General features: G+C 46.5%; 1 protein-coding gene across 1 annotated transcript in view; it reads left to right on the top strand.

Moving 5' to 3' along the window:
* il1rapl1a (interleukin 1 receptor accessory protein-like 1a) overlaps window positions 1–27671 on the top strand; it is a 163884-nt gene that overhangs the window by 61749 nt on the left and 74464 nt on the right. Inside the window, exons 3-5 of the mRNA XM_030112608.1 lie at window positions 6293–6578; window positions 13059–13245; window positions 14890–15043. Coding sequence (XP_029968468.1) covers window positions 6293–6578; window positions 13059–13245; window positions 14890–15043 — 627 coding nt within the window. The remainder of the gene's footprint in view (window positions 1–6292; window positions 6579–13058; window positions 13246–14889; window positions 15044–27671) is intronic.

The raw sequence follows: 27671 nt of genomic DNA, 5'->3' as shown, positions 1-27671 counted from the left end.
TTCCTAGCTGGATCAAATTTCTATTTGACAATTAAAAATATTGATTGGAAGCATCAGAACTTGAGCAATGCAACTCGAACGTGTGTGAACATTACAGGGTTTTGATTGAAGTGTATTTCACTGTTAGGTGCACTACTCTCAAGATATTTTAATAATAAAGTAATACTGATTTTTACCCACTCGCCGTATGTTTCACACCGTTTTGCATTTGCAGTTTTCATCCTCTTATCCTCATCCTCTTCCATATATATTCATCTTATATAATCCTCCTCTAAACTTTGAAAGAAATGGCTAAAATGCTTATAAATCCCATTGATAGGCCTTTTCAACTTTAAGGTTTATAAGTTAATCAATGTGTTTTTAGTGCACTGTTCAAATACAGTCACAATATCTTTACACGTCTATGTTGTGATTTATTGATATGCGAAAATATTTATTGAAGAATTCTTAAAAGAAAAAAAATCTGCCTGTTTGAGCTTCAGAAGACTTTTTTAAAACTTTTTAGAGTTACCGAGAAGATGGTCGATCACAGGAAGTGCAGACGGAAGTAAAGATTGTTCCAGAAAATATTCGTCTGCACTTATGAGAGTGATCGGACTCCCACACACCGAACCCCGACGCTACTGCGACCTTAAATCACTCCTCGTCTCTCCTCACGGGTCGATCCTTTTGTCAGGACTATTTCTCCTCTTTTCTTTTTTCAATATTTCACTGTTAATCCTCAGAGCTGTCTGGAAAAGATAAAGATAACAGCCGGGCATTTGTTCTTCCTGATACCTCAAAGGAGGCGTCTTGTAGAAAGAAGGTTAATAATTCATTTTTACTTTTGCACTTAAGTACATTTTACATTTAATACTTTCTCACTGTTAGATTAAAGGATATAAATAAGCGCTTCTACTTCAACCCGAGTACTGTTTTACTGACTTCTCCCTCTACTTCCTGTCGCCTGTGAGGAAGACTTCAGGTGAGCATTAGCTTGCACCTCGCCGAGGATCTCTTACCTGATTTGCCCCCCTGTCAGCGCTCAGGGGGAGACGAGCCTCACGCTGGGAAAACTGATGTTGTAAAATATTCTCAGCTCTATTTGTATTCCACTGAAGCTACAGAGAGAAATAACCTGTCATTCACCACAATTTGGAGAAGAGGGAACTTTTGACAGGAGAAAATGATGAGACTTTAAAAGAACAAAAAAAAGAGAGGGGGGGGGGGGGTGGATTATTGAATTAATATTTCATTGAGCGACCAGCTCGAGCTTCTCAGCTATGGCAGAGAGTCGTGGTTTGTTTGGTTTGGTTTGGTGAAAATACAGACACTTCGCTCTACAGATGAGAAAAGCTTCACAGTTTAAAATTAAAGTTTATTATGGCTCTGTCTTACCGGTCCGGCAGTTTCCAGATGAGACTGCGCTGAAGCTGAGTCCTGGATTAAACTGTGTGACAGTCCGGGGACAAACAAGGTAGCAGATTACTATCTTATCTTATCTTATCTGCACTTGTGTTTGTTTACATGCTCCTAATTGAAACGGTGAACCTCGAACATCCTCGTCTTGACTACATTTCCCATCCATGTTGCCTCTGTGTTTTTTTTTTTTTTTTTGTTTTTTTTTTTTGCCAAATCTCATCGCTCACTGAATGGTAATTTTTTTTGCTTACACTAAGTGGCTCTGAAGTCTCTCAAGCCTCCATCTGGCTGCAGTGAATAATAAGAAATAATATGCCAGTCAATGAGCGTTTCCATCTTCTGCTCTCCTGTGCGTATGAGAAGTTCCGGGGTGTGTGTGAGGACAAGCAGTTGGCAGCGCTCGTCGGCGTGTCGAGTGCGATCATACGACTGCTTTGTGTTGTTAAATCACATCATCGTCTTGTACGTCATGATTTATTCACCGCGCCGGTTCCCACTGCATTCTGTCACATTTTGGAAAGGAGCGGGTCGACCTGCGGCGGATCCCCGGAGCGCCGACCTCTGCTTTGAGGACGGCCTCCTGGAGGAACGCTTGAGATTCAGAGCGCAGCGCGCCGCGGAAGTTTTGGCTAAAAAGACAAAGCCGGAGATCTGCGGAGACGGGCGGACGGAGCCGGCGCCGCTCGACACTCCGATGGTCGTCGACGGCATTGATTAAATAATGTTGGGGATAAAGTCGACCGAGACAGAGAGAGAAGGAGCGTAATGGGAACGAAACAAGCCTAACAGAAGGAAATTACAACTTATTTCATAATGTACTGAGAGAACATACCGCTGTTTATTTGAAACCGTTTCGTTCTTTCAGTTGTTCGGAGTCCTTCTGTTTGCTGCGCAGCACGCCCGAGTAATTTGCAAAAAGATAATGACTGGTGTTTTTATCTCATCCTAGGGTTTACTACCTAGTGCAGTGAGGTAATTACAATACATTATGAACAATTATCCTGAGTGCTAGACATGTCTTGTAGCCGACACTTGTTGAGCCAGAAAACCAGGGAGAGCTATAGTCCATAATTACGCTTTGAGGAGAATGCATAAGTGAATTTCTATAAACAGATAGTGACGGTAATTTGATTCCTGCTGTTGTTACAAAACGTTTCCCGTTGGGAATAAGAGTCCGGCTCACACGGAAACAGAATTCTATCAAAAAGGGATAAAGATAAGAAGCGGTGAGAACGTCGCTGGTTCGATCCCATTCTGTGTTGAGTTGGTTTGGATTGATTGTTCGTCTTCTCCATTTGTGGAAGCTGTGACTCAAATTGACCGTGTGTGTGTGTGTATGTATGTTGGTGAGTGTGTGTGAGGCTGTTTGTCTCTCTGTGTTACTCTGTGATGGACAGGATACACTCTCATCACTCACAGTCAGCTGGAATCAGCTCTCAGAGAAGGATGGATGTTGAAGATCAGTCTCAAAAACCTTAAGCTGAGGTGACAAATATATGGCCCGGGGCTCTGAAAGCGGCCTCTGAGAGGGTTCAGTCTGGCCCACTTGACCACCTTTTAAGGAAATTGACTAAGAAGACACCGACTGGACTTTCTTCCATTGAAGTAGCTCCTAATCGGAGTGTTTTACTACGATAATACTGAGGTCAGTGATGTCCCGTTGAGACCTTATTGATTCAGCAGTGAAAGACTTTCTAGTAAATGGCATCATGTCAAAACTGCACTTCTCCGAAATGTTTGTTAAATGCAAACTTCTGAATGATAATTCAATCCCGTTAAAAGAAGGGAAGCCTTTTGCTTTTTGAATTGATTTTCCAGAAACGCATATATAAGAGCCGCTGTGCTTCCATTCGTCGGTCCAACAAGGTCAAACTGTATGTGGACTAAAAGCTCGCTCCCCTAAAGCAGCAGCCGAAGGTGATTAGAACCAAAACGTGGAGCGAGAGGGACGAGTCGGCCGCCCTGGGAAACGGAAACGGACTGCTGGATTTGGAGTGGGTGTAGATTGAGGAGGAGAAGAAGAGAGACGGAAAGCTATTAAGTGTCCTTAACCACATGTAGATGACTGAGCGTCTTCCTGGCCTGCGAAAACCCCGCCGCCCACCCAGCATCTGATAATTACCCTTCATTAGGAGAGCAGGTAGTGGAGAGAGACGAGAGGCCGAGCAGAGAGGGAGGAGCTCCACGCTCTGGATCTGATTATGGGGTTGAGAAAACCAGGAGCTGACTCGGGTGACGGGCGGCCCACTCCGGGATGTGTGCTCTGAGGTCGGCTCGGCGCGGGTGTGCATTTGCTTGTTTGTGTGTGTGTGTGTGTGTGTGTATGAATGAATGTGGGCAAATTTATTCTAGCTTGGGGGTCTGTATTTATTGCCTTGGTTTAGTGTCAAGCGAAGACGGACAGGTCTGCCCGGATGCAGAATGTAATAAGGTCTCAGTGAGAAACACACACACTCTCCCGCAGCTTGCTGTTTCCTCGCTCCGCCTGTCCCCGCAGCCCATACATCACGGGGCGTAGCATTGTTCGGGGCATCGGCAGCAGCGGAGGAGAGCTGCAGCTCGCAGGACTGCGGTTCGATCCGGAGGAGCCGGGGACCGGCGGCCGTGCGGGAGAAACATCCCTCGCAGCGTGGGCCCTGCTGAGAGCGGCTCAGCAGAACCGCTGCAAATGTCTCCTGTCCCAACGGAGACACCCTGTACGTGTGTGTGTGTTCCGTGCTGTCAGGAGAGAGAGAGTGAGAGGTGGGGACTGCAGTATTCCTCCAGCGGGAAGCATTGATTTTCCGGCCCAGCGTGGGGATGTGGGAAATGTCAGCCTCTAATTGAGTTGATAAAACCGTTTTGAGTCTCAGACGTAAATATGGTTTGCCCCACAAAAGGCCAGCGCATTAGACAGCTCCCATCGGGACGTCTGTGAGGAATGAAAGGTCTCCTTGTTGTGCATTTGTCTGTTTACATGCGCACACCTTTATGCATGTGGAGTTTCTCTCTCGGACAACCTGTCTGCAAGTCGGCACGGCGACAGCGAGCGACAGGCGCACTGCCACAGGCCAGAGTGTGTTTTCTTTCCGCCTTTCTTTCCTTTATTGTGCATCAGGCTGGAAGCTTGTTATCAGAAACGGCTTTTGTTGTGCCAGAGAGGGCAGGGATGGAGATTGTGAAAGAGATGCAGAGGTCATGTCTATTAGAGGTGTAGAGAGTGAATAAAGGGAAAGATGAACGAAGCCTCTGCTGTCCCTGCTGATTAGCAGATTGATATGCAGAGAGGGCAGGGGCCTTTCACCGCCTGCTTTCAGGAGAAATCCACCACAATGTCACTGCACAAACTGTGTCTCTGAGGATGATGTTCTTTTGATTTTTCTCAAATAATAATGGAATGTCGTTTTTTTATTGGGGAAAAAAAAGGTCTGTCTGTTGTATTGAGGCTATTAATAGAATGCATCATTAAGGTCATCGAGTTCGAAGCTATATGAGTGTACGTGTTTGCATCTATAGGGGCTCCACTCTAAATATTAGGGATGTTAATTAGACAAGGTTTCACACATTTTGCGCGTGCACACGCATACACACTCACACGCATGTTTCGCTTTCCTCCAAATTCATATGTATGTTAAGCGCACACACATTTGTGGCTTAGCCTGCTGGTAATTACTGACATAATTAGGCAGACAACCATTCGTATAGGGAACACACACACACACACACACACACACACACACACACACACACACACACTGCTTCCCTGGTAATTAAGAGTATTAATTACAAGCATAGCTGTCCCTGTGAGGCTCAGTATCACTCACAGACTGGCACACAGCAGGGTTCTTATTGCTTTATCTCACCACACCATCACGATCTCTCTCTCTCTCTCTCTCTCTCTCTCTCTCTCTCCTTATGTACACATGTATGCTTAAATATCCACCTGCTGGATAAACAAATGTTAGCTGACTAGTCAGCGGCTGACAGGCAGCTATAGGTTCAAATCCAGAAGAAATGAGCCTGAGGGGCTGCAGCAATGGCTTTGACTTTTGTCAATTGTCTCTCCATCACACACACACACACACACCCACACACCATACCACACATGCACGCACACGGAGTTCACATCTGAAGTGCTTGCGTCAAGTGCATAAATGAGCACCTGCACCCTCATCTTCAGTGTGTTATACACACTTATCCAGTCAGACATGTAGACCATGTCGTGTGTAAAAAAAAAAAAAAAAAAAAGATGGCTTAGATAGTGCCTGTGGAAAATTGCCGGGCTCAGTGAACAAGCCTCGCGCCCTCATGGCCCGGTGATGTGGCGCACCTGCAGCATTTGAAGGTACCTGACATCATTTATGGAGATATTTTACAGTTAATTCCCAAATGTCACAGTGGCTGCGCGTGTGGTTATTGCACAGGAGTGTCTGAGCTGCCTCTGCAGAGGCCAAGGTGCCACGCATGCTCTGAATGTGTGAGTAATGTCGAGATGGCAGCGGAGGGGGGGGAGATGTGTCTCGCGCAGGCATTACACAGTAAAACTGCAATCTTCCAGAGGCCTTCGCAGAATATGAAGCCGGAAGATGTGAGGCTGATTCACATTATTCTCTACACCCAATCAAACAATGGTAATCTTGCATACTGGGCCTCGCTCGGCGCTTCATTATTGATGCAGCTATTTTAGGGAGTGGTTTCCTAATAAATAGAGAGGGGATTACTGTGGGAAGTTTATAACCCACTAATCTTCCTCCCCCTCATGGAGTAATGTGCATATTATTGCGTATTGTTACATTCAGTTGTGTGTGTGCACTAATTGCCAACAATCACATTCATTTGTCCTCATGCATACATTACTGTTGGACGAGCGCTGGCGGCGTGCTGACGGCCGTCTGGCCTCTTCTCTCCGCAGTGGATGGCTGTACGGACTGGTCGGTGGACTACCTGAAGTACAAGGTGCTCCAGGGCGAGCCGGTGCGGCTGAAGTGCGCTCTGTTCTACGGTTACATCCGGGCCAACTACAGCCAGGCGCAGAGCGTGGGCCTCAGCCTCATGTGGTACCGCAGCTCCGGCCTGGGCCACAGCGACTTCGAGGAGCCCATCTCCTTCGACGGCGTGCGCATGAGCAAGGAGGAGGACGCCATCTGGTTCAGACCTGCCGACCTTCAGGATGTGGGCCTGTACTCCTGCGTGTTACGGTAGGTCCGGCAGAAATCTGCCTGATTGAACCTCCTCCTTCTGTCTGTCTGGTTTTCTTCAATATTCTCTTGGACAAATCTTAGCGTGTTCCATGAAGTTGTCCCTCAGTTCATTCAGTTCCAGTTAAATACCGCCAAAAGAAACAGGGTCATTGAGCATCACTGGGTTCTTATAAACCTGGTGCATTTAGATAATGAAACACGATTGCACAACTGTGATTTAAACTTGAAACCAAGGCTTTGGAAACAAGAAAGAGACAACAGAGAGAGGGTTTATTGAAATAATGTGAGGTGATCTCAGGGACACAAACTCCCTCCAAACGGGTCTTTTCATCACTGCTCATTGTGGCATTTGGTGAATTTATTAGTTACCGTTCATTTTGCTACCTTATCTGTCTATGAATGAAATGGCATTCAGCAGTGATTCACGTGGGGACTCCCACAGAGAGCAGGAATACGCAAAATGAAGCCTTAACCAACGCCAATAATCACTTTCCTAGATACACACTTCATTACGGCTCTGTTTCTCTTTCTGTCGCCCTCTTTCCATAATGTCTGCTGGCCCTAAAACACTCACAGCTTTTCCCACAAAGCAACAGTTTCCTTTTCCTCTTCAGACCCGGGTCTGACATGTATAAAGTCGGATGAAAACAACATTCTTATGCCTGAATTTGACAATCTGAGTTAACTTAGACCTGCATCAAAATAATGGAAAAGATTCTCATAAAGGTAGAAGACAAGCAGATAAAGCATCTTCATCCCGAACACTGGGCCTCTTCCATCGTTAGTTTATCATTATCACAATGGAAATGTTCGGTTTGATGGATCTGCACACCACCACTGTTACACACTCACACTCAGCGGCACGGAAATCGCTCAGGAAAGAATACATTTTATTTATTTACTACGTTTCCAAACCCGCTACAGAGTGCTGTACTGCAATATGTGAGCACAACATCAAAATTCAGGGAGGAACGTTAGAAAATAAACAAAGCGAGAACAGAACAGAACAGTGAAGCTTAAAGAATGCATCAAATGGAAAAAAACATGAAAACATGATTTCAGAGAGAACAGATTGAAACTACAGCAACGCGGAATAAAGCAGTGCATTATGTCTAATTAGCTATAAGAAGGGTTTTCAATAACTGAGTTTGTAAAAAAGAAGATTGTGCTGCGAGCCGGAGCTCCTCAGACACGCTGTGCTGCTTCAACTATAAAAGCTCTGCTTCCCTTTGTCTTTATTCCTGCTGTTAGTCAGCAGGTTACTGTTATTGAGCAGGTTACTGTTAGTCAGCAGGTTACTGTTAGTCAGCAGGTTACTGTTATTGAGCAGGTTACTGTTAGTCAGCAGGTTACTGTTAGTCGCAGGCCTGCAACGGTCTTGGACGTGTAAGCAGCTGTTTGTTGTAGAGCTGCCTTTGTGTGTGTGTGTGTCCTTAGATTTCTAAGACATTTACAGATTGGGGATAAGAAGTGCAGTGAGCTGCTCATCATTCTGACAATGCAAGCAGAAATTGGAGGAACTTACCTGCGCCGTCATCATGACTGTGAACACATGAAATATGCAAAGCAACATCTGGACACGCCGGAGTCTTTTTTGGAAACAAGTTCTGGGTTAGAGGAAGTTCAAGTTCAGGTTTTTTGGTACGGTAACTTAAGTTGTGTTTGGAAGTGTGAGAGCAGAAGGTTTTACTCAACAAATATTAACAAAACTTATAATCTGGCTGCATTAAAAATGCATAGGGGCACTGGGTGTGTACAGCCACAAGGAAGAATACACATTCTCCCTATTATACACCCACTCACACACACACACACACACACACACACACACACAGTTATGTGGGGCGTTACAGAAAGACTCCTGATAAAAGATGCATAATGGTGTGGCAGTAACTTATTAACCTTTACAGCGGAGAACATCCCTCAATAAACGGCTCATTGCAGTTCTTCATTTCACAGAGATTTTAATAAACCCAGCAAGAGACGCAGGGAGGCGGGGTACATTGAGTGTGACCGTGGGGAGTGTGTTTATGTGCATTGATACCCGGACCTCTACTGTGTTTCATCACAGCACTCGGCGCCACTAATCTAGTGCGAACACGCTCCGCTGTTGTCTCACTCTAATTCAATATTGTCTTCGAATATTGACACTTTCTTCTAAAGACTCTTTGCTCACATCTAAATGTTGTGTTTGAAATTCGGTAAATACTATAATTCTGTAGAAGAAGTGCCCCCAGCTTTGTGCTTCCCAGTCTTGCCGGTGTTGAGCTGAGGGGATTTCAAACTTCTCAGATACCCTAATCACAACACTGCTAGAGATTTGCCTCTGAGCTGAAATCAATTGTCTTTTTGTTAGAGAGCGAGCGTTTGAGTCACACATTGTAGTACATATGACCCGAGCACTCTCCCCTTAAACTCCCTGCAGGCACACAGAGGAGTCTTTTTTCCCCCCTCTTTAGATAATGCTCTGGTTACTTTGTAGATCGTTATGCATGTAAAACGTATGGATTTGAATTGTTGATGCTTTTATAGCATCTCTGGAGATGTTCAGATGTTTGACTTGTAACTATAAATGAACACACATCAGAGATTATGGTCCCACATTGTGCTAAAAGCAACACATTAAATAAATCCTCGTGCATATGGTGCCCTGTGTCGAGGTTTAGGTGTGTAAATGTGAGCAGACCGGCCAGTGTTTTCACTGAAACCCTCCAGATGTTGCTCTGAGAAAGATATATGGAGGTCATCAATTCAGCGGTGTTTTTGTGCTGCACACACAGGTACGCCGATCAGCTGTGAGGTAACGACCGCTGACAGGTGAAGTGAGAAATACAGATTATCTCCCCACGCTGGCAGCTGTTAGTGGGCGGGACACGTCAGGCAGAAAATGAACATTTGGTCTTCAAAGTTGGTGTGTTTGGAAACATGAAGTGATGCACGTGATGGCGAGTGCAGCTCTTCTGGGGGTCAGTGTCTACCAAAAGTAAGCGACGAGGTCGGGCCTGGACCGAGGCTGATCGGTGTCAGCACAGCGTCCGAGGCCTGGTCATAATGTTGAGGCCGATGGCTGCAGCCTGACTCCTCTGATGATGAATGATCTCCGTCCTTCTCCGTCCGGAAGTTTAAGTCTAATTGTCAGTCCTGACGTGAAGGTGACTTCATCTCCATCTCCATGTTCTCTCGTTGACTCTTTCCTCTCTTTTCTCCTCGGTTTTTTTTTTTTTTTTCAACCGCCTCCCTTTCCTCTGCAGATCGTCTCACGTGTGGTCCGTACCGCTGATTCAGATCCATCAATCTTTCTCCCACTCGCCACCTCTCCCCCCCCCCCCTCTCTGTCACCTCCACAGTCCCTCTGCGTTTTGCCTGATAAATTATTTTATAATACTTCTGGTAATGAGTCTGTGTTCTGGAGTGGTTGAAGCCGTGTGCATTTCCTTCCAGTGATTACATTATCCAACATGTGGGATAATAATGTGTGGAGAATTACGGCCACCGTGAGCTGCAGACTAATATCCAAAGCAGCTCCGCTCAAATAGAATGTGACAGACGTGAAAGACACCGCCGGACTGTGCATCGACCTCGGGCTGTCCATCAATCAGGCACCACCACCGACACCTTCCCACAATGCCGCAGGGTGCCTGCTGTGCATATTTAATTTGCAGCCGTGTCTTCCGTCGGCTCCCCGGGGAGCCTAATGGTTCAGGTGCATGACTGCGAGAGGTCATCTCTGATCGTCCCCCCATCATGTCAACAAACAGGGAGGGGTCAGCTCTGTAGGTGTGTGAATTTGCCTACGTGCGTGTGCAAGTTTGTGCTGCCGAGTGTTTTGTTTGCACGGCTTTATTTGTTCTTTGGACAAATATATTGTCCAAGTGTACTGTGCAAGCCTACAGCATCACATCTTCCCACTCTATTCCCTCCAGATAGGAGCTACTGAGTCGATAACGCTGGATTTCAGCACCAAGAGGGCACAGCAGTGTTGCAGAATCTTGCATCTTAGTTTTGCTTCCTACAGCATTTTCCAGATGCCCTTTTAGTCATGCTCTATGTTATAGAAGTGTACAGTATTTATTCTCCTTCCAAGCAGCTATTCTCTTCCTCCTGGTCTCCGCACTATCTCTGCCGGTCCTCCCCAGCTGCTTGTAGCCACATTTGTCTTTTGGCCACGTGTGTGTGCATTTGTGCGTGTATGTCTGCGACCATGTTTTATGGCCCTGGGGGGTCAGAGGTGTTTATATGAGAGAGGTGACTCCCTTATTGCTTCCATAACCTGAGTAGATCATATGAAACCCTGTCATTTACAGTGAATGGGAGCATCTGGCCAGCCGTAAATGTAATGTAATGAAATGAAAGCCCATATGGCTGTGCTCTCACAGCCTTCCCACCGCGTGACTGACCGAGTCAGATCGCAGCCAGGCCGAGCCGCTCAGCAGGCCATGGAGGCACAGACTGATACACATTAGGAAAGCGGGGCTCTTCTTCACGTTCTGGACCAGGCGTCTGCTGCTGACACCCTGATCCATGCTGTCATTACCTCCAGACTCAATTACTGCAGCAGCATTTCTCATGGCACACCATCCATAGTCCCTAACAGACTCCGCCACATCTGAAGTCTGCTGTTCACCTGTTCGCCTGCTCCCTCGTAAACACGACACCTCCTCCTAAAGCAGCTCCCCGGCGTCACTCTTCATTTGTATTGACATCTCTTCAGTCTCAGGGCCCTGCATAACCGGGAGCCTTTCCACATCGCTCATCCCGCCCGTCCTCACGCTCCCTCCGGCGTCCCTCCCTCATCACTGACAAAAACCGTCTGTCCCACCGCTCAGGCCTCAGGAACCTGCAGCGGACCTTCATAGAGCCTCCTCCCTGTGGAGTCAACACAACTCCTAATATGCTTCTCATAGCGATCCCTCTTTACACTCACAGGCTTGTCAAACGCAACTTTTGCCTGAAATATGAAGATCCTGCAAAAAGCGCTAGCTTGCCATTATGTAGCTCATTAACTGAGACACATAGACGCGGATGTTTCAAGTGAAAACAGCGTTTCATCATTTCAGAAAGGCTTTGACGATGATTTGAAAAATATTTTTGAGAACGCTAAAATATCATGTAGTTATCATGTTTGGCCACTAGTGGCTGCTGTTGGTTGTTTTTGTAATGCAGATAACAGGATGCTATAAACATGAACAGTGGGAGAACACCGGCTTCCGTAAGTATTGAGTGATTGTTGACTCTAAAACGACCAAGTCTCAGGACAGTGTGGAACGTTGTCCATCAACTGAGGCATGTGCAGAAGAACTGTTTACTGCGGCATGCACAGCAAATTTGCATTTTAACTTTTTACTACCATGATGGAGTCAGATTGTTTTAGAAAAATTACACTTTGAGAGCCATTTTAAAAAAGTTGTTGTGTAACCGTACAGTCTACATTTGCAAAAGTTTTCCATTTTCGCTTGAAAACATGCCGTAAGATTAAAACCATTAAAGTGAGAGTTTTGCGTCCATCAGACACAGACCTCAGCACATCCCAGCATCATCTTCCACACGTGTGCACGTGCACTATCAATTTTCATGCTTCGAAACTTTTCAGATCAGGCCCCTTTGTGTTTAAAGCATCTTTTTTTTTCTTGCTGTTGCTTTGTAGAAAGCCTTTGAACAGGAGTAAAAAAAGAACACGAGTTATTGCCAATCCCTGCAGCCAGTTTCCAAACTCTGTGGAAGGACTCTCCAAAAGTGCTGGAGCTAATAAAGAAAAAGTGTCTGCATGCTTTAGGTCTTATAGCATAGGCTTTGCACAGAACACTCTGTGACCTTCACTTCTACGGAGGTGGATGCTGTGGGACAGCAGTGTGGCGATGGAGCAGAGAGAGAGAGAGAGAGAGAGAGAGAGAGGGAGAGAGGAAAGCTTCATAGATGGATAGATGGATGTGTGTGTTGCTGCTTGCCTGCTGGAACGCGGGGATGGCGGGGGAGGCGGAGGGGGTGAGGAGGACTGGCTGCTTGTGATGACCAAGCAGCTTCCTCGTCCTGGTTGTGAGACCGTCCCGGCGTTCGTCTCCTCTCTGATTAGCATTCTCCGACTCCCCTCCATAAATTCAATAGTGGTCATGAGCGTTCGGCGTTGGCTCTGCAAAGCTGCTGAACACGTCATTATTGCACAGGCGCCACAAACGCACGGGCGGCGGCGGAGTGCTGAACAATAGGAATAACTCAAAGGGTATCAATGGGAGTAATCATAAATTTCCGCTTGTTTAAGAGGATCAGTGTTTTTTTGTTTTTTTTCTGTTTGTGAAACAAGCTAATTAGTGAAGTCTTTTTGTCTTACTCTGTATAATGTAGCATCAGCACTGCTAATGCGACCTAGTGACACATGATGACATGTTTTCGCTGGGAAATGAAGATTAACCGGCACAATTATTGGCAGTGAGATGGATCCTGAACCCTTCTGCGGTGTGTTTTTTTTTTCTCCTCCGGCAGGAACTCCACATACTGCATGAAGGTGTCCATGTCTCTGACTGTGGCGGAGAATGACACCAACCTGTGCTACAACTCCAACATGAGGCTGACCGAGAAGGCGGAGCTCAGCAAGAGCAAAGACATCATCTGTCCCGACATCGACGACTACGTGGAGCCCGGCAAAGAGCCGGACATCACCTGGTTCAAGGTGGGCCTGCCGGCCGGACCGGTTATCAGTGTGTGATCCTCTATCAGCGGTTTAACGCGGACAAAAGGCAACCAGACAGATCTTCAAAAGCGGTCATGCGAAGAAGACGGTGAAATTGAATCAAATGCAATTATTCCCTAAATATTCTGACACTAAATGCATTTTAAGCTGGATATGATCAAATTCAAGCATTCAAAGTGAAATTAGTAGCTCCACTTTTCATACATCATTAAATAATCTGCTGCAGTTTGGCCCTCTGGTGAAAAAAAGATGAGATGTTTGTTGCCCCTGTCTGCCTTTGTCGTTATATAACTAAGAAATATGCTTTGGTGGCTTATCGCCTTGTTTTTCATTTAATTTTCTTGCTGTTAGAAAGCCTTGTTAAAAATCTGGGTCCTGATTACTGAGGCGGATTCTGTGTAAAGGCGGCTGATGACAGCGAGTCTGCTGGAGACAGAATGAGGGCTGCATGGAGGGCAGCCACACAGATCGATTTCATAATTAACAGAAAACTTCTGTGAGAATAAGACTGTTTAATGTCACTCTGTGCCCTGTGGACAGAGTGGATGCCCTCCAAATGCTCCTGCTCCCTGATCTTTATTCAGCGTGCGCCTCCTCCTCCTCTACCTGGGATCTGGCCCATCCAGGGTCAGCCACGGCCCGCGGACAACAAAGTGAATCCCGGCGAAGGGCCCAGGCCAGACTAATCACAGGCAGATCAGCAGTAGATTAGCTGGCCGGGCTCGACCTCTAGGTTTTTCCAGAATTCAATTACGGTTTGGGTAATGACTGGGAGTGCTGGAACCCAGAGTTATTTGGACCACTGCGGAGCCGCACTGATTGAATTCGAAGGTTGCCGGGAGCAAGAGCGGAATAGAATCCAGCGAGCCGTCGCTGTGGCTGCCAGAGCACCTAGGAGCTGGAGGGAGGATCATGTCAGGAAGACGCTCGTCGTGCCGCCGCACATATCCCCTCACATTCATACCCATGCAACACAAACACACTTATTTTGCCAGCAGAGACCACTGTAAATAAAATTCCGTGTCCTCTGTGGCCGGGGGAGAATATTGAATGGAGAATATTCAGTTCAGAGCAATAAATCCTGATCAGATAAGTAGAATAATGGCTGAAGCTTATCATTTTTACCTTATGAAATTATTATGTCAGAATGCCAAGATATGTATTTCCTCCACTTTATCCTGTTTCTCCTCCTTTGTCTGATGTTCAGTGATCGCTTTTGATAAATTTTTTTTCTTTTCTGTAGCTATTGAAATCTCATTGATTCATTTTTCATTGAGTGTAGTGAAAATCCTAAAGTTTCTGACGTTATTTGTTGCCATGTTTGCTCCATACCTCCCTGTAAGTCAGTTGCTGGGGTTTTATCGAAGCGTAATAAGATGACTGTTCTTCCCGTCCAGCTTCCTGTCGCAGCTCTCGCCCTGCGTTCGCTCCGTCTCACAGAAAGTAGTACTTTTTGGCTGGATGCTGGATGTACCAAGGTTTTCCAAATGCCGTAATGTTGTTTACAGCTGTTGGGGTCTATAGGTGACATCGCTGCTCAGAATTAAGAGGATGATTACTCCACCAAGTCAGTGTGCGTTCCTTAAAGAGTTCTTCTCACGTCTGTCCCCGTCCAATGTGCAGGAGTGCCGTCCCAAGCAGTGGCGCGCCAGCATCATCCAGACGAGAGACACCCTGTCCATCCAGGAGGTGAAGGAAGACGACATTGGGAATTACACCTGCGAAGTCCAGTTCGGCGGCTTTGTGGTCAGAAGGACGACTGAACTCACCGTCACCGGTAGGAAAATCTCATTTTAAAAGTCTTCTTTTATGTGTCCGTGCTTGGGCCATTTACAGATTCCCCTGAGTCTGTAGTTCCAGCAGACACCTGGGAGAAAAAAGGAAAAGAAGCCGGACTGTAACAAACGCAGCGGCGAGCGCTGCGGCGATGTCCTGCCGCCGTGTTAATTGCTGGGGGAGGCTGAGCGCCGAGGCCTGGCCTCTATCCTTTCTTCCAACTCAGCACTTTCCGGTCAGCCAAGCAGTGTTGAAATATTTAAGGCTATAGGCTAAACCCCTGCACACAGAGAGGCAAAGCGCTCGGACCAAGGTCAGGAGATTTACAGTACACCTGCTCTTTGCTTCTATTCATCTCTTTCTCCCTCGCTCTCTCTCACTGCGTGTTGCCTGCAAGGTGAGCGCATGACAAATAAATGCATTCATACGCTGGGACCTGGGAAACGTGCGCTCCCAGCTCGCGTGTCTGCCGGGGTCAAGTGCTCTGGTCTACTCTGTCTTTTTTTTTTTTTTTTTTTTTGCTGGCCATTTTGTTTCTTTCAGACCGTCTATCCAGTCCCGCCTAATGCAGCGTAAAACTTTCACTTCTTTAAATGTGACGGTGAGTGATGCTCAAGCTGCAGCGCGGCACAGGCAAAACAAACAGCAGCCTCTTCATAAAAGCAGCCACTTTTAACTGGATTTCTGTTATTCTGATACAGGATTCTTCTCACAGAGCGCTGATGAATGACGCCTGGGCTAGAAAACACTCCGGTCATCAAACGTATTTAAGTTTTACTGTGATTTAAAGTGCACTGAACTGGTTAATGCTGCCAGCTTGACTGTGCCTACTCACCTCGTTTTATGCACAGAAGTCTTCAGCGGAGTTCGTGAAAAGCAGCAGAGTTCTTCCTTCAGTAGCAGTCGGCTCGGGACGTTTCTGTTCGAGAAGATCTTTCTGTTTTTCAGTGCAGCTTAATCATGAGCAGAGACACAGATTCAGATCTGCGAGTCGTCCTCAGAGAGGTTAAAGGAAAGAACGAGGCACTTTCAAGAAGCAAAGTGAAGCCGTCATTAATGTACAAACCTCCCTAACTACAGATGTAGAGAATAATCTGTTACTCTGGCTGGGAACTGAATTCTCAGCACATCATCCTCATCAGCCGATAAATAAGTACTCATACAATGAAATCCTGATCCTTCTAGATAAATGTGTACAATCGTATATGTGATAAAATATTATATGTCTAAAACCACCGAGATCCTTGTGTAAGAAGGGAAAGTTATTTTAACTAGTAGCCTCAGTAAATCAAAGGGTCGATAAACACTGGCACACGCTGCCTTCAGTACGGAGGGTGGTGATGTACGTTTCATTTCTGGACCATCCTCGCTGTTCTTTTTTGGTGTGTATTATCTGCTCTCACAGTTCAGAACATTGTGTTTAAAGTTCAGAGCTTTGTGATGTGTCCACATTGAAATCCTGCGGACTCGCTCGTCGCTGCGCCCCATGAATTCTGATCACGGCTCAAAGCTTGAATTTAAACACTTGTTAAACAATATGAGCCATGGTGATATGGAGGCTTTTTTTTTTTTTCATCAAAATCGTCATAAACTTGACATCTGGAATCATGATAAACTTAGACCAGATGAATCTGTGTGTGTTTCCCCTCTGAAGGGTCATTTTGTTTTCCCTGCGACCTGAAGTGTTTGTTTGGGTGGTTGTTGTCGTGTGGCGGGAGGCGGAATCTCTGCTAACGGGGCGACGCCTCCGTGACCCTGAGCGCTCGGATGTCAGCAGAGACGAGATGAAATCCTGGAGGCGGGGCTTTCAGATTGCTGCTGTTGTGATTGATGGGCGCTGCGTTTTATCCCCAGCAGAGTTCAGCGAGGGAGATACACTAGATTTAGCTTTATCACCATTACCATCGCGCCGCCGTTCCCCCTCAGAAGCGTTTGAAGTGAATTTGGGTTAGAACGGGAGAAGCGTGGGCTCCATTAGGCCCATGACCCGTGTGGGAGCGGCGCCACACTTTAAAAGGTCGCTGCACACAGTTTGACAGGAAATATATAAATTTCCCCGCATGCTTTGTGCTGTTACAACAAATCCCAGCTCCGTTCGTCTTACAGAGACTTTAGCAACACAACAGCCTAATCTGCATCATCAGATTTGATGAATTGATTAAACAGCTGTTCTAATATATGAGATCGCTGTTGCATTTGATGTTCTTAAAGTGATTGATGAAATTTAGAAAGCTGTGGTTGATTATATGAACATTAAACTAATGTAAGTGATAGTGTGCATCCCATAAGTTGTATTTACTAGAAGGTATTCATCAGCATAGAGCGTCTAGTGAGGCATTTATTTAGAGACTAAATCTCTGGATTTCAGCAATGTCACACTTTGAAACATGTGAATGTCACATAATAGGAATGAAAGTTTACTCTGGCTTTCATAAATCAGTCAGTAAATAACTGGAAATGGTCATGATCAATATTATTCTGTTTGCTTTAAATGATAACAAAATGTTAGGTGGCGAAAGTTTGTCAACTTTTCCTGTCAAATGATGTCAGTTGTTTGTTCTTTCTCTCTATATCAGATCAAATAAAAGCTCATTTTGATATTTTTTCCACTTATGTTTTAAGATTTTTCACTTTAATTGCGAAGATGCAATTTAAAATAAAACATGAAACATTTTCAACGTTCATGAAGTTAATTTGGTGAGTGAAGCCATTTTGGCTGTATGCTCTCAGTGCTTTGGCTGTGTGTGTGTGTGTGTGTGTGTGTGCGTGCTTGCCTGTCAGCCTGACCTTAATGTTCTATAATGACGATGATAATAAAAACTTTATTGCATAATAAATATACACAGTCTGCATTAATGATACTGAGGGGAGAAGGATGGAGAGGAGAGATGTTCAGAGGCGGAGAGGGGAAGGAAAAAAACACACCAGCGATGTGAAATGTATGTTTTAATCTGTCCTTCTCCTGCCCGATATGAGCCCTCATTACAGTCCCTGTGTCGTGTGTCGCAGCGCCGGAGCCGGAACATGTAACTGAGAACCGCCGGCTGTAGGCGGAAACGAGCGAACGGGCTCCAGACCATGAGCAGAAAAGAGAGAGAGAAAGCAAGCAACGCATTTCCATTTGATTTTCTGTCTCACTGAACCTTTTCTAACCTATTCTCAGTGTTCTGTGGTCTTCAAATCAACCTTTGTTTCTTCCACGCCTCTGACTCATGTTCACATGCCCACTGTGTGTGTGTGTGTGTGTGTGTGTGTGTGTGTGTGTGTGCTGTATACGCCCATATAGAGCCGCTCGCTCTTCAAGCTATATAAAAAGTTTGAACTCTGTTCGGCGTGAAAGGGAAAAGAAAACATTTTTTTTTTTAAATATTTAAATATCTCTGTTTGATGTGAATCGAGCTGAATGAGCTCTCAGGTAAAACTCTCATTTACTTCCTCTGCTCTGTTTCATACACACACATCTCACGTGGCCACACTTTATCACTCAGTAAAAACATGGAGATCATAACAGCTGTTGAAAGCTGCCGTCCTTTCAGCCGCTCGTTCTATGAAAACATAGAACGGTACCTCCTCTTTAAATTTGCTGAATCCTACCAGAATTCAAATTAGCCGCTTCTCACCGTGGGCTCATTTTCTTTAATAAACCTACACCATCATCCCCTCAAGTGGGCGTGCGATTATCCACATTTTATCACAGCCTGTTAAAACCTGCATCGCCTGGACAGCAGGCATAAAAGGCCCAGCTATGTGTAAGATCCCAGGGCTAATGTAGTTTATTTGATAGGCCAAGGGGATGAAGGAGGTCATTAAGTTTAACTGATCTTAAATATAGTGCAATAGACACTGGCCTCTGCGTTGACCCTGCCGAGCGGCGGACGGTCCTCCGTTGCCGGCGTGCCGCACCGCGTAACACCCTCCATTAGAAGCGGGAGCAGAGAGGCCGCCGTCTGAACCGAGGCCGGCCGTGTAATAGAGGTTACCTGTGGACGTAAACACGATCCGGCCCGTCCAGCGGCTCTTTAATCAGCTCGTCAGGTTAATGGAAATGTAGAAGAAACAGCGACCCCGCCCCGGCTCGTCTCAAGTTTCTGTCGGAGTGTATTTAAATGTTCTTATCTCATTCTGGGCATGTGAACACGGGAGCGCACGGCCGTCTGAACAGAGAGTGAAAATACTGTTATCTAATAGACGGAGAGGTTTTGTTTTCTCTCTCCTCTGTGCGGACCTTCACCTCCACCTCCCCTCTGTAAAGAGAGTGCCTTATTGTGTACTCTTATAATTGATTCATAGCAGCAGCGGCGGCAGGTTCTCCGTTTCCTGCTCCTCCCTGGAACCAAGCGTGTGGTCCGGTTAGGCTACACTTGTTTTTACTCCTTCCCACTTTGGGCGACAGGAGCAGGAATACCTGAGCCGCGCACCTTCTGCGCCTCTGCATGCATACCTGCGAGCGCCCGATGTGAGGTGTGTGGTTTTTCATTGTACATCTGAATCATTTTTGTTCAATTTTTATGGTTCTCCGAGGCCTCGTTCCAGCACTGTGATGGTAATGCTACGGCGGCGTAACAGCAGATAAAAGCCCCTTTCAGCTGATGTATGCAGCTCCCTCTGCGTTGTGTAGGAAGCAAAATATTATACGGAGGGAGCGCAGAAGGATAAAGAGAACAGGGGAGCGAAAGTGACTGATAACAGCAGAGGAGAGGGGGAGAAACGATGGAAAGAGGGGAAAAGATAGAGAGGTTGCTGCTCTTATATCTTATCTGTATTCCTCACCAGTGTTTCCCAGCAGAAACAGTGTGTCCAGGACTATAAACAGACTATTATCCCAGTGTTTATCACAGTGCACATTACCGTTTGCCTCTGTCGGACTTACTGTAATGGAGTCGTTTGGTTTGATGGATGCCTCAGGCACGGGTTTCTATCTATTGCGCCCATTATACCTCTGTCTGCATCCTCTCACTGTAGAAATGTCTGTCTGCACATTCAGCACAGCCTGCGAGCATGGTGATTGAGGTTATGGCCAATGTAAATGTACCATTTGGCACAGTGAATTGGAGGTGCAGAGGGCAAAAGGAAATCGAGGGGAGGAGAGGAGTCGTCTACCTTACATTACCGCCTGCAGAATACCCTCAGCGATGGTGGGGGGGGGGGGGGGGGATGCTCGGGAAGCTCGCTTTATGTACTGTGAATAAATATATTTAAGTGTGAAAACACAATATGCGAGTGTGTTGTGGCATTTTGTTTGTTTGCGCGCGGTGCGCTCTATTCCCCGCGCACCGTGCAGAAATGCATTGTGGGCTGGATTTCACTTCCTCAGCAGGCAGCGCCACGTTTAAGATTCATCCATCAGAGTTCACGGTAACCTGATTGCCCTTGCCACTCCGGGCCCCGGCTCACATTTGAGGCAGGACAACATGCATATGGTGTGTGTGGTGTGTGTGGTGTGCATGTTAGGGAGAGAGAGAGAGGGAGAGAGAGGGAGAGAGTGTGTAATGAGCAGCGGAGTCGTGGGGAGGTGATCCGGGACGGCGGCTCATCGCAGTAAAAGGTTCCTTACAGTTCTTCTTCCACAGGGTCACCTTCAGAAGCACCAACACTTCACAGCCTTATAAAATGTTACTGCCGGCGTGCGCACGTTCCAGCGTGCCCGTGCGAGTTATTTATTTATTTATCTATCTATCTATTTATTTATTGAGATGATGACTGGTCTCTTACCCAGCCAGCTGGACGGTGTTGTGTGAGAGCGGGCGGAGGGACGGGGACGGCGGCGTCCACACCTCCTCCGTCTGCTTCCTTTCCTCAGCTGTCTGGATGGAGAGGCAGCGATTAGCTGTGATATTATCCCGGAGAGCAGGGAGAGGAGGAGGAACGAGTGGGGGAGATAAGAGGTGAGAAGAAGAGATGGGTTTCCTCTCAGTCCGCCGCTCTGTAGTCCTGCATGAATCGGTGGCACGTCCGCCGCCCGCCAGCGGTCTGCCGGCCTCTTACCGCCATGCTAAACGCTGAGCCTCAGATCCTGAGCGTGTCCTCGGAGAGGCGACGATAAAATCACACCTGAGATAAGTGTTGGCTCCTCCGAACTTCACCTACACGTGAGCGTGTACAGACGCCGGTGTGAGCCGCAGCCACGAGAGGCCGGTCGGCACGCCGTGACGCGCTCGCTACCCGCCACGTGTGGACGCCCCCGCCCGTCACCGCCTCCCGGTGTCGCCGGCTTGTGTACCAGAGGAGAGAGGGACCAGCCCGGCTGTATTAGCAGAGCGGGGTGGAGCAGAACGCCTCATTAGTTTAAGGTCAACGATCGCTCTTGTCATTAACTAATCCTCCTCCTTTTCTTTATCTGGCCGGCCCCCTAACCCCCCCCACCCCCCTTCTCTCAAGTGTTCTCCAACTCGCTTCATCACCATTCACCAGCTGTCCTCTTAGAACAAGCGGGCCAAAGTTCACATTGTTTTAATTCAATTAAAATTGACATCAATCTGAATGTGACGAATGAAATTTACATACTCCACAATTAATCTCGCCCGACCTACCCCCCCTCCACCCACGCACACACCCGCACTCCCTGGTTATTATCATTATCTTGGCCTATAGGGCTGCCGCCACAGCATGACTGAAATTGAAATTACAATTTGGTCTTTTGAAGCCTTTTGAAGAGGAGGTCAATAATTGAAGAGTGTTTCTCTGTGGCTGGAAATGCACATCTGGAAGAGGAAAGCTGCTGTTGTACTTAAGAGGCAAATGAAAGGGATGAAATGTTGAGCAGCTTATTATTTGTCACACTGACTGTTATCTCCATATGAATGACATGGCCTTCTCATATACTGGCTCCTGATAGAATAAGCTGTTTGGTCTTATGGGTTATGTCCATCATTTGCTGTTTGTGTTTTTTTGTTGTTTTTTTTTTAACAGCTTGTTTGTAAATTTTTGAAAAGAAGAAATACTCTGTGTTGAGCACAAACATTTTGAGAAAAACATGTGGAAATGCCGGTCAAGTACAAAACCAGGCAATTATTATTGATGCTTTCACCGCGGCGGCATCACTGAGGCAGATTTCCATTTCAAACCGGGGGGCTTTTCATCGCAGTCAGATCGGGAATCACAGACGACTGTCGTGTTCTTTTCAAAGCCTGACCGGAGCCTCGGGGTCCGCTCACGTTGTTCCACCTTGAGGTTCAAACCCTGGTTTGTGAGACGACTCGGCTCATCTCACCTTCAGGAAAATACCACTTCTATATATTCTCTTCTATATTTTTTTGGTTTAGAGACCAAATATTTGCCGATTAATAAAAGATTCAAGAGTTTCCATAATGGGTGAAACGTTGGTAAAACCTGTTTCTACAGGGGTCAAACATGGACCAGCGTTCATGCTTAACTCTTGATAAGTGATTAAAAATGTCTTCCTCTACACGGAGTTCACGTGCTCCCGGTCTGTGTGAGAGCCGGGTCTCTCATTGGGGTTAATTTATGCCTGAATGGCCCCGGGGCGAGGCGGCGCGTCCTTCTGCGCTCCGCCCTGTGATTAACCGATGACCTCTCCAGGGCGTCCCTGCTTTCTGCCCGGAGGAGGACCCAGCGCGTCTGTCTCCATCGACCCGTCAATCACGGCGGCGGCGGCGGCGTGGGGAGATTCCCCGCCGCTCGATAGACGTACACGAGCAGAGCGTCGAATCCGGGATTCCTCCGTTAATAACATCCGACCGCGACCGGTGTTTGAGAAACATTATTGCGTTAGCTGCGTTGCCTGGTCTTCGGGGGCCTGGCTGAGCGGCGGAGCGAATTCTGTCACATGTTGCAGGAAAAAAAAAGCAAACGTGGCAGAAATGTGACAGCTGTTGAACTACTGGTCTCCATGGTAACGGCTGAGATTCCTTAGCAATGCTTTAAAACGGTGAGTTTATTAAAACACGCATTCACGTTATATGTTGTTATTGTTGTCATTTTCAGGAGTAATTGTTTGGTTTTGCAAAAATACAGACAGTAACTGCCGATTGTTTAGTTTCATCGTTTCATTGGGCTGTTTTTTGCGTCTTTGCAAACATTCTCACAAATGTTAGGATTATAATCCAGCTGAAGGTGTCCGTCCTCCACGGACAGATCAACACTTTCCTCTTACGGCGGTATTTTTATCTCTCCGTCTTTTCGCTCTGCGGTCTATTACTGCGCGTCTTTGAGCAGCTACCATAAAGCTGTAATTTCCATTTTGTGCCATTTCTTGTCTGAAAGATGAGGCTTTAGTGAGCAGTACACTGAAATAATGGTGAACATGACATTTAGAGCCTTCCTGTGAATTATTGTACATTCTGTACCCTAAAGCAAGTCAGACGTCCCACAGTGTCATTTTTTTTTTTTTTTTTTTTAAATGCGGCGGCGGCGGCTTCAGTAGCTGCACGAGCTCTGACAACCTCAGTGTGAGGTTTAATTTGAAAATCCTGTGGCTGGGCACCTTACTGACAGGAGCGTTGCGTTTAATGGTTTATTTCATACACTCTCTCTCATTCGCTTGCTTGAGAGGTTAAAATAATTTGTTAACCTGGAAAAAAAAAAAAAAACATGCCGTGCCCTTTGTTACTCTGATGTCTGCAGACGTAAGCAATTCACGATTTACAGGCATTTCAGTTTGAGGTTTTCCTTCTTTCATTTCTCTGACCAGACAGCAAACGCCTCACTGATGGAGGGAGAGAAATAAATGTGCTCAAGGTTTCCTTCTAATCAGAGCGGTGAAATCTGCGATCTGCCTTTTCTGGCAGCATGTGAAACAGCTGAAGGTCAATTAGAGGGCCCTAAATAAGTCTCTCATTATACAGTGTCCTTAAGAAAAAGAAACCCCAGAAAGCCCTTCCTTTCAGCGCAGAGATAAGCGGGTGACCATTAATGACCATCAGGGGCTCCGACAATGGAAAATAGAAAGCTTGTCACGCATCCCAGACCCACTGGGCCAAATCCTGTCGCGTCCAAATTAATGAGGAGATAACGCCGGCGTGTTGGAGCATCTGCAGATGTATATGCATGCGTTTTTCAAACAAGTGTTACAAAGTGCGCATGCAAAGCGAAACAGGTAATTAATCTGCAGATCTCGCCACGACAGAGTGAAGAGCAGTCCGTGCTTCAGCCCAGGCCCAGAAAAGCAGCCATGCAACGAATGTTTTATCAACATCTTAAATACACTGAAGGTAAAAACATTAATCTAGTGTTTTCCCGTTCGTAGCACAAAGCGGCTGACCATGAGACACGATTAGCTGGCGGCAAACGTGCCTCTTTTTCAAGCATGTGGCAATTTAATTTTTTCCTCATGTCGCCACCCGTTGCACTTTCCTCCCAGGAGTTATGGATTTTCATAAGGCTGATGCAACCCTTGCCCTTTTTCTTGTCACTCAATTCTGTAAATCACAAATATGGCGCACAGTGAGCGTGTGGGGTGGAGACGGCGTGGAGACAAAGAGCTCAGTAAGACTGTTTGATGTAGCGCGGCCCCCTCCCACCCGCCGCCTCAGTGTGTCCCCGCCACTTCATAATGTCCATATTTCATGATGTATGTTGGTGTGCATCCATACGTTAAGCGTGCGCCTTTTGGCTCGGCGAAAGAAGTTGAAGCGATCACGGTTTTATCTCAGCGTCTATATTCCGGTGCACGTCCTGGTGAAGCCCCACATGTGGAAAATCCGCTGCATATGCCAGTTTAAGAATTGTATGAACACATTCCTGCAGGCCTGCCCAGCTGTGATGGCTGCAGATAACTGGCAGCGTTTACGTTGCACCTGCTCCTCGCTGGGTCTCGTCTCCGGTTTGGACGTGCAGGTGTGTGCGTCGTTGCCTCTTTCAGCCAGAAAAGTGCCGGTTTCTCCGCAGCGGGCCGAGCACCAGAGGAACCGATGGGACTGCGACGGCTGGAGCCAGCAGCTCCCACGTAACAGTTTTCTTTGCGAACGCAGTGATTGGGTGAAGGGGAGCCAGGCTACAGGTGGCCAGCAGGTATGTAGGCTGGAGATGTGGGAGAGATTATCTTGATGAATGTCTCTGATTGCCGCATTCACCTCCGTCAAATTATGCACCAACATGTCTGCCTGCGAGCGAGGCGCTCATCACTGAGGAAATGTTCCCTGCTGTCGATTTAGCCGTTTCCCCGGTTAGCTTTAATCCCTTCCATGTACAGCTGAGGAGCAGACACCTTTTGTGCCCCAATCAGAGGTGTGTGTGGTACAATGAGGTAAAATATGCATTAGACAGAGCGCTGAGTCAGCGCTTTATGCAGACTTGCTGCAGAATGATGTGGGTGTGCAGAGTGTCAGGCTGTACTGTACGTGGTCAACAGCTTTCCTCTGCCGTTCCCTGCTTGTCTTCTCTGTCAAATTATTTTATTTGAGGTGGGAAAAAGGGATGTCGAGACAAATAAACGCTGTGGTCAAGGGCTCTTTGTCCATCCTCTCATTGCCTTTATGTGAGCAAACGACTTCTCTTACCAAACCCTGACTTTCTGCTCTTCCTCCCTCTCAAGCTGTCTCCACGGTTATTTTCAAATTGTGCTGAATGAACCATTTAGAGAAGCTTTCAGGTGTTGTGTGAAAAGAAAAAAAAAAAAGCCTATAGACAGCCCTGTCTATATCTGGTTTCCTTCCCGAGCCGGCCGGGCCGGGGCTTCAGTGGAAGCGTGGCGCAGTGGAGGGAAGGGCTGGGTCCATTCCTGCAGTTGTTGTTCAGCAGTGCACTGAAGCAGGCTTTATGCTGATTAACTGCATCACATCTGATGGATTCCCAGCGACCTCTCCACCCCTCAATATAGCTCTGGGAGCCTTTCAGGGGAAAAAGGCTTCCCTTTTTAATTAGACAAGAATAGGAAATCTATTAGTGAATGCAGACAAGGCTCAGCGCTGAATGAGGGATTGCTGAGTTCCATTAGTGTTGAACTAACTACAGCCATCCCTCCTGCCGCTATGCATTCAGGAGTAAACATCTCATGTGCTTTCCGCCTCATACATCAGGAAGGAGTCAAAGAGAACAAAGGTATCACAACTTACACATCAGGTGCGTTTGTTTTTACAGAACATACTGTAGCCGAGTGGAGAGTAATTAGTCCCATAGTACATCCGCGCCGTGGCCGTATTGATTGATCCCAAACATCAACAGGTCTTTTCCACAGTGGGTAAAGCACAGCATTCACGAGTGTTGTTCGTGAGGCCTCTCCTCCCTTCTGCTACTCAGAAGGGAGGTGATGGTCAATTTCAGCTGAGTATGAGGTGGGTTTTTTTTTTTTATTTCACATATTTCCTTATGTAGGGTCTCCTAAGACTGGGACTTATTGAACTGTTCTCGATTGATGAATTTGATTAATAAAACGTAAAATAAGACACCGCCTCCAGTTCCCAGTGTACTGTTCGTATTGAGTGGCAATATTAAAGAGCACCGTGTGGAAAACACAGCAGCAGGCTGATGAATGCGATGCAGGAAACAGAGGAGACAGACTGAAAGTTTCAGTTTAAAGATTAAAAAAAAAAAAGCTCTGAGTGTGGATAAGAGCTCAGTTTGGTGCAGAATATGAATCTACTTAAAACTGAAGGAATTCAAGTCTTCAGTTTCACCTGTAGCCACGACCACAGACGTCACGGCTCACGTTTACACTGATCCCCAAGTTTTACTTCAAAAACGCTGTTTTCTTCTTAACATTTCCAAAACACACGGATTAATAAACAAGGTTTTGTATGAGGGAGTGTATATATTCTGCTACTGCCTAAATAATTAGATATGTTTCTTTTATCAAGTTCTGATAGAACTCCTCGTAAAGCCCCGGAGTTGATCCTTTTTTTTTTTTTTTAAATCAAGTCCCACTACTGAACTGAATTCATTATAAGGTAAAGTTATGAAGTTACGGGATTCCCCAGGACAGTCCACTCTTATACCCGTCCGCTCCGCTCTGCTCTCTCTGAAATCGCCCTCTCTCTATTCGTTTTATTGTCAAATCTCTCAACAGTCATTTTGAACTAATGAATCCACAGTCCAGTGGGAGAATACTCAACAGGATGTCAAACATCTTGACGTCTTGACGTGATCGTCTCTCGGTTAGAATGCTGCAGGTTCGATCCCCCAGACTTTCTGAGTGTTTGTGTGAACAGGTGAATGCTGGGACTGACTCCGACCCCCTGAAACGTGAATTTGTGCCGTGGCAGGTACAGAAGCAGCTCATGAACGTCGGACCGTCACCTCCGGCAGCGCGGATCAGCCGGTTTTCCAAGTGGACGACAAACTGTCACGTCCTCAGCTCTCATTGGAGAGAACACAACGTGACGTGTGCACGTGTAACGACAAACCACCAGGACGAGAAGACGTCCGTAAATCCCAAAAAGTGGCGCCCTCGCCGCCGCTCGGTGCAGCCTGCTGTGTACGTTGCACAGAACTCTACAGCGCTCATGAATAAATGAGCAGAAGCGTCTTCTTCATAATCATGTTATATTTATGTCGCAGAGCAAACAGAACCGAGGCGAGCGTCCGTGTCCCCGGCCTATCCACTCAAACGCACAGTCCGGCTGCAGTGTTTATTACAAAAAAAGATGCCGTCAATTTTTAATGAAGAGGCCAAACTTTGCCGGGGAAATGTTTGTTGAATGATTTATTTAAAGTCTTGCTTGTAGAGAGGAATA

This window comes from Salarias fasciatus, chromosome 16 (genome assembly GCF_902148845.1).
Source record: "Salarias fasciatus chromosome 16, fSalaFa1.1, whole genome shotgun sequence".
Taxonomy (NCBI): Eukaryota; Metazoa; Chordata; class Actinopteri; order Blenniiformes; family Blenniidae; genus Salarias; species Salarias fasciatus.
Note: the sequence above shows the minus strand (reverse complement) of the source record. Positions and strands in the feature narration are given on the sequence as shown.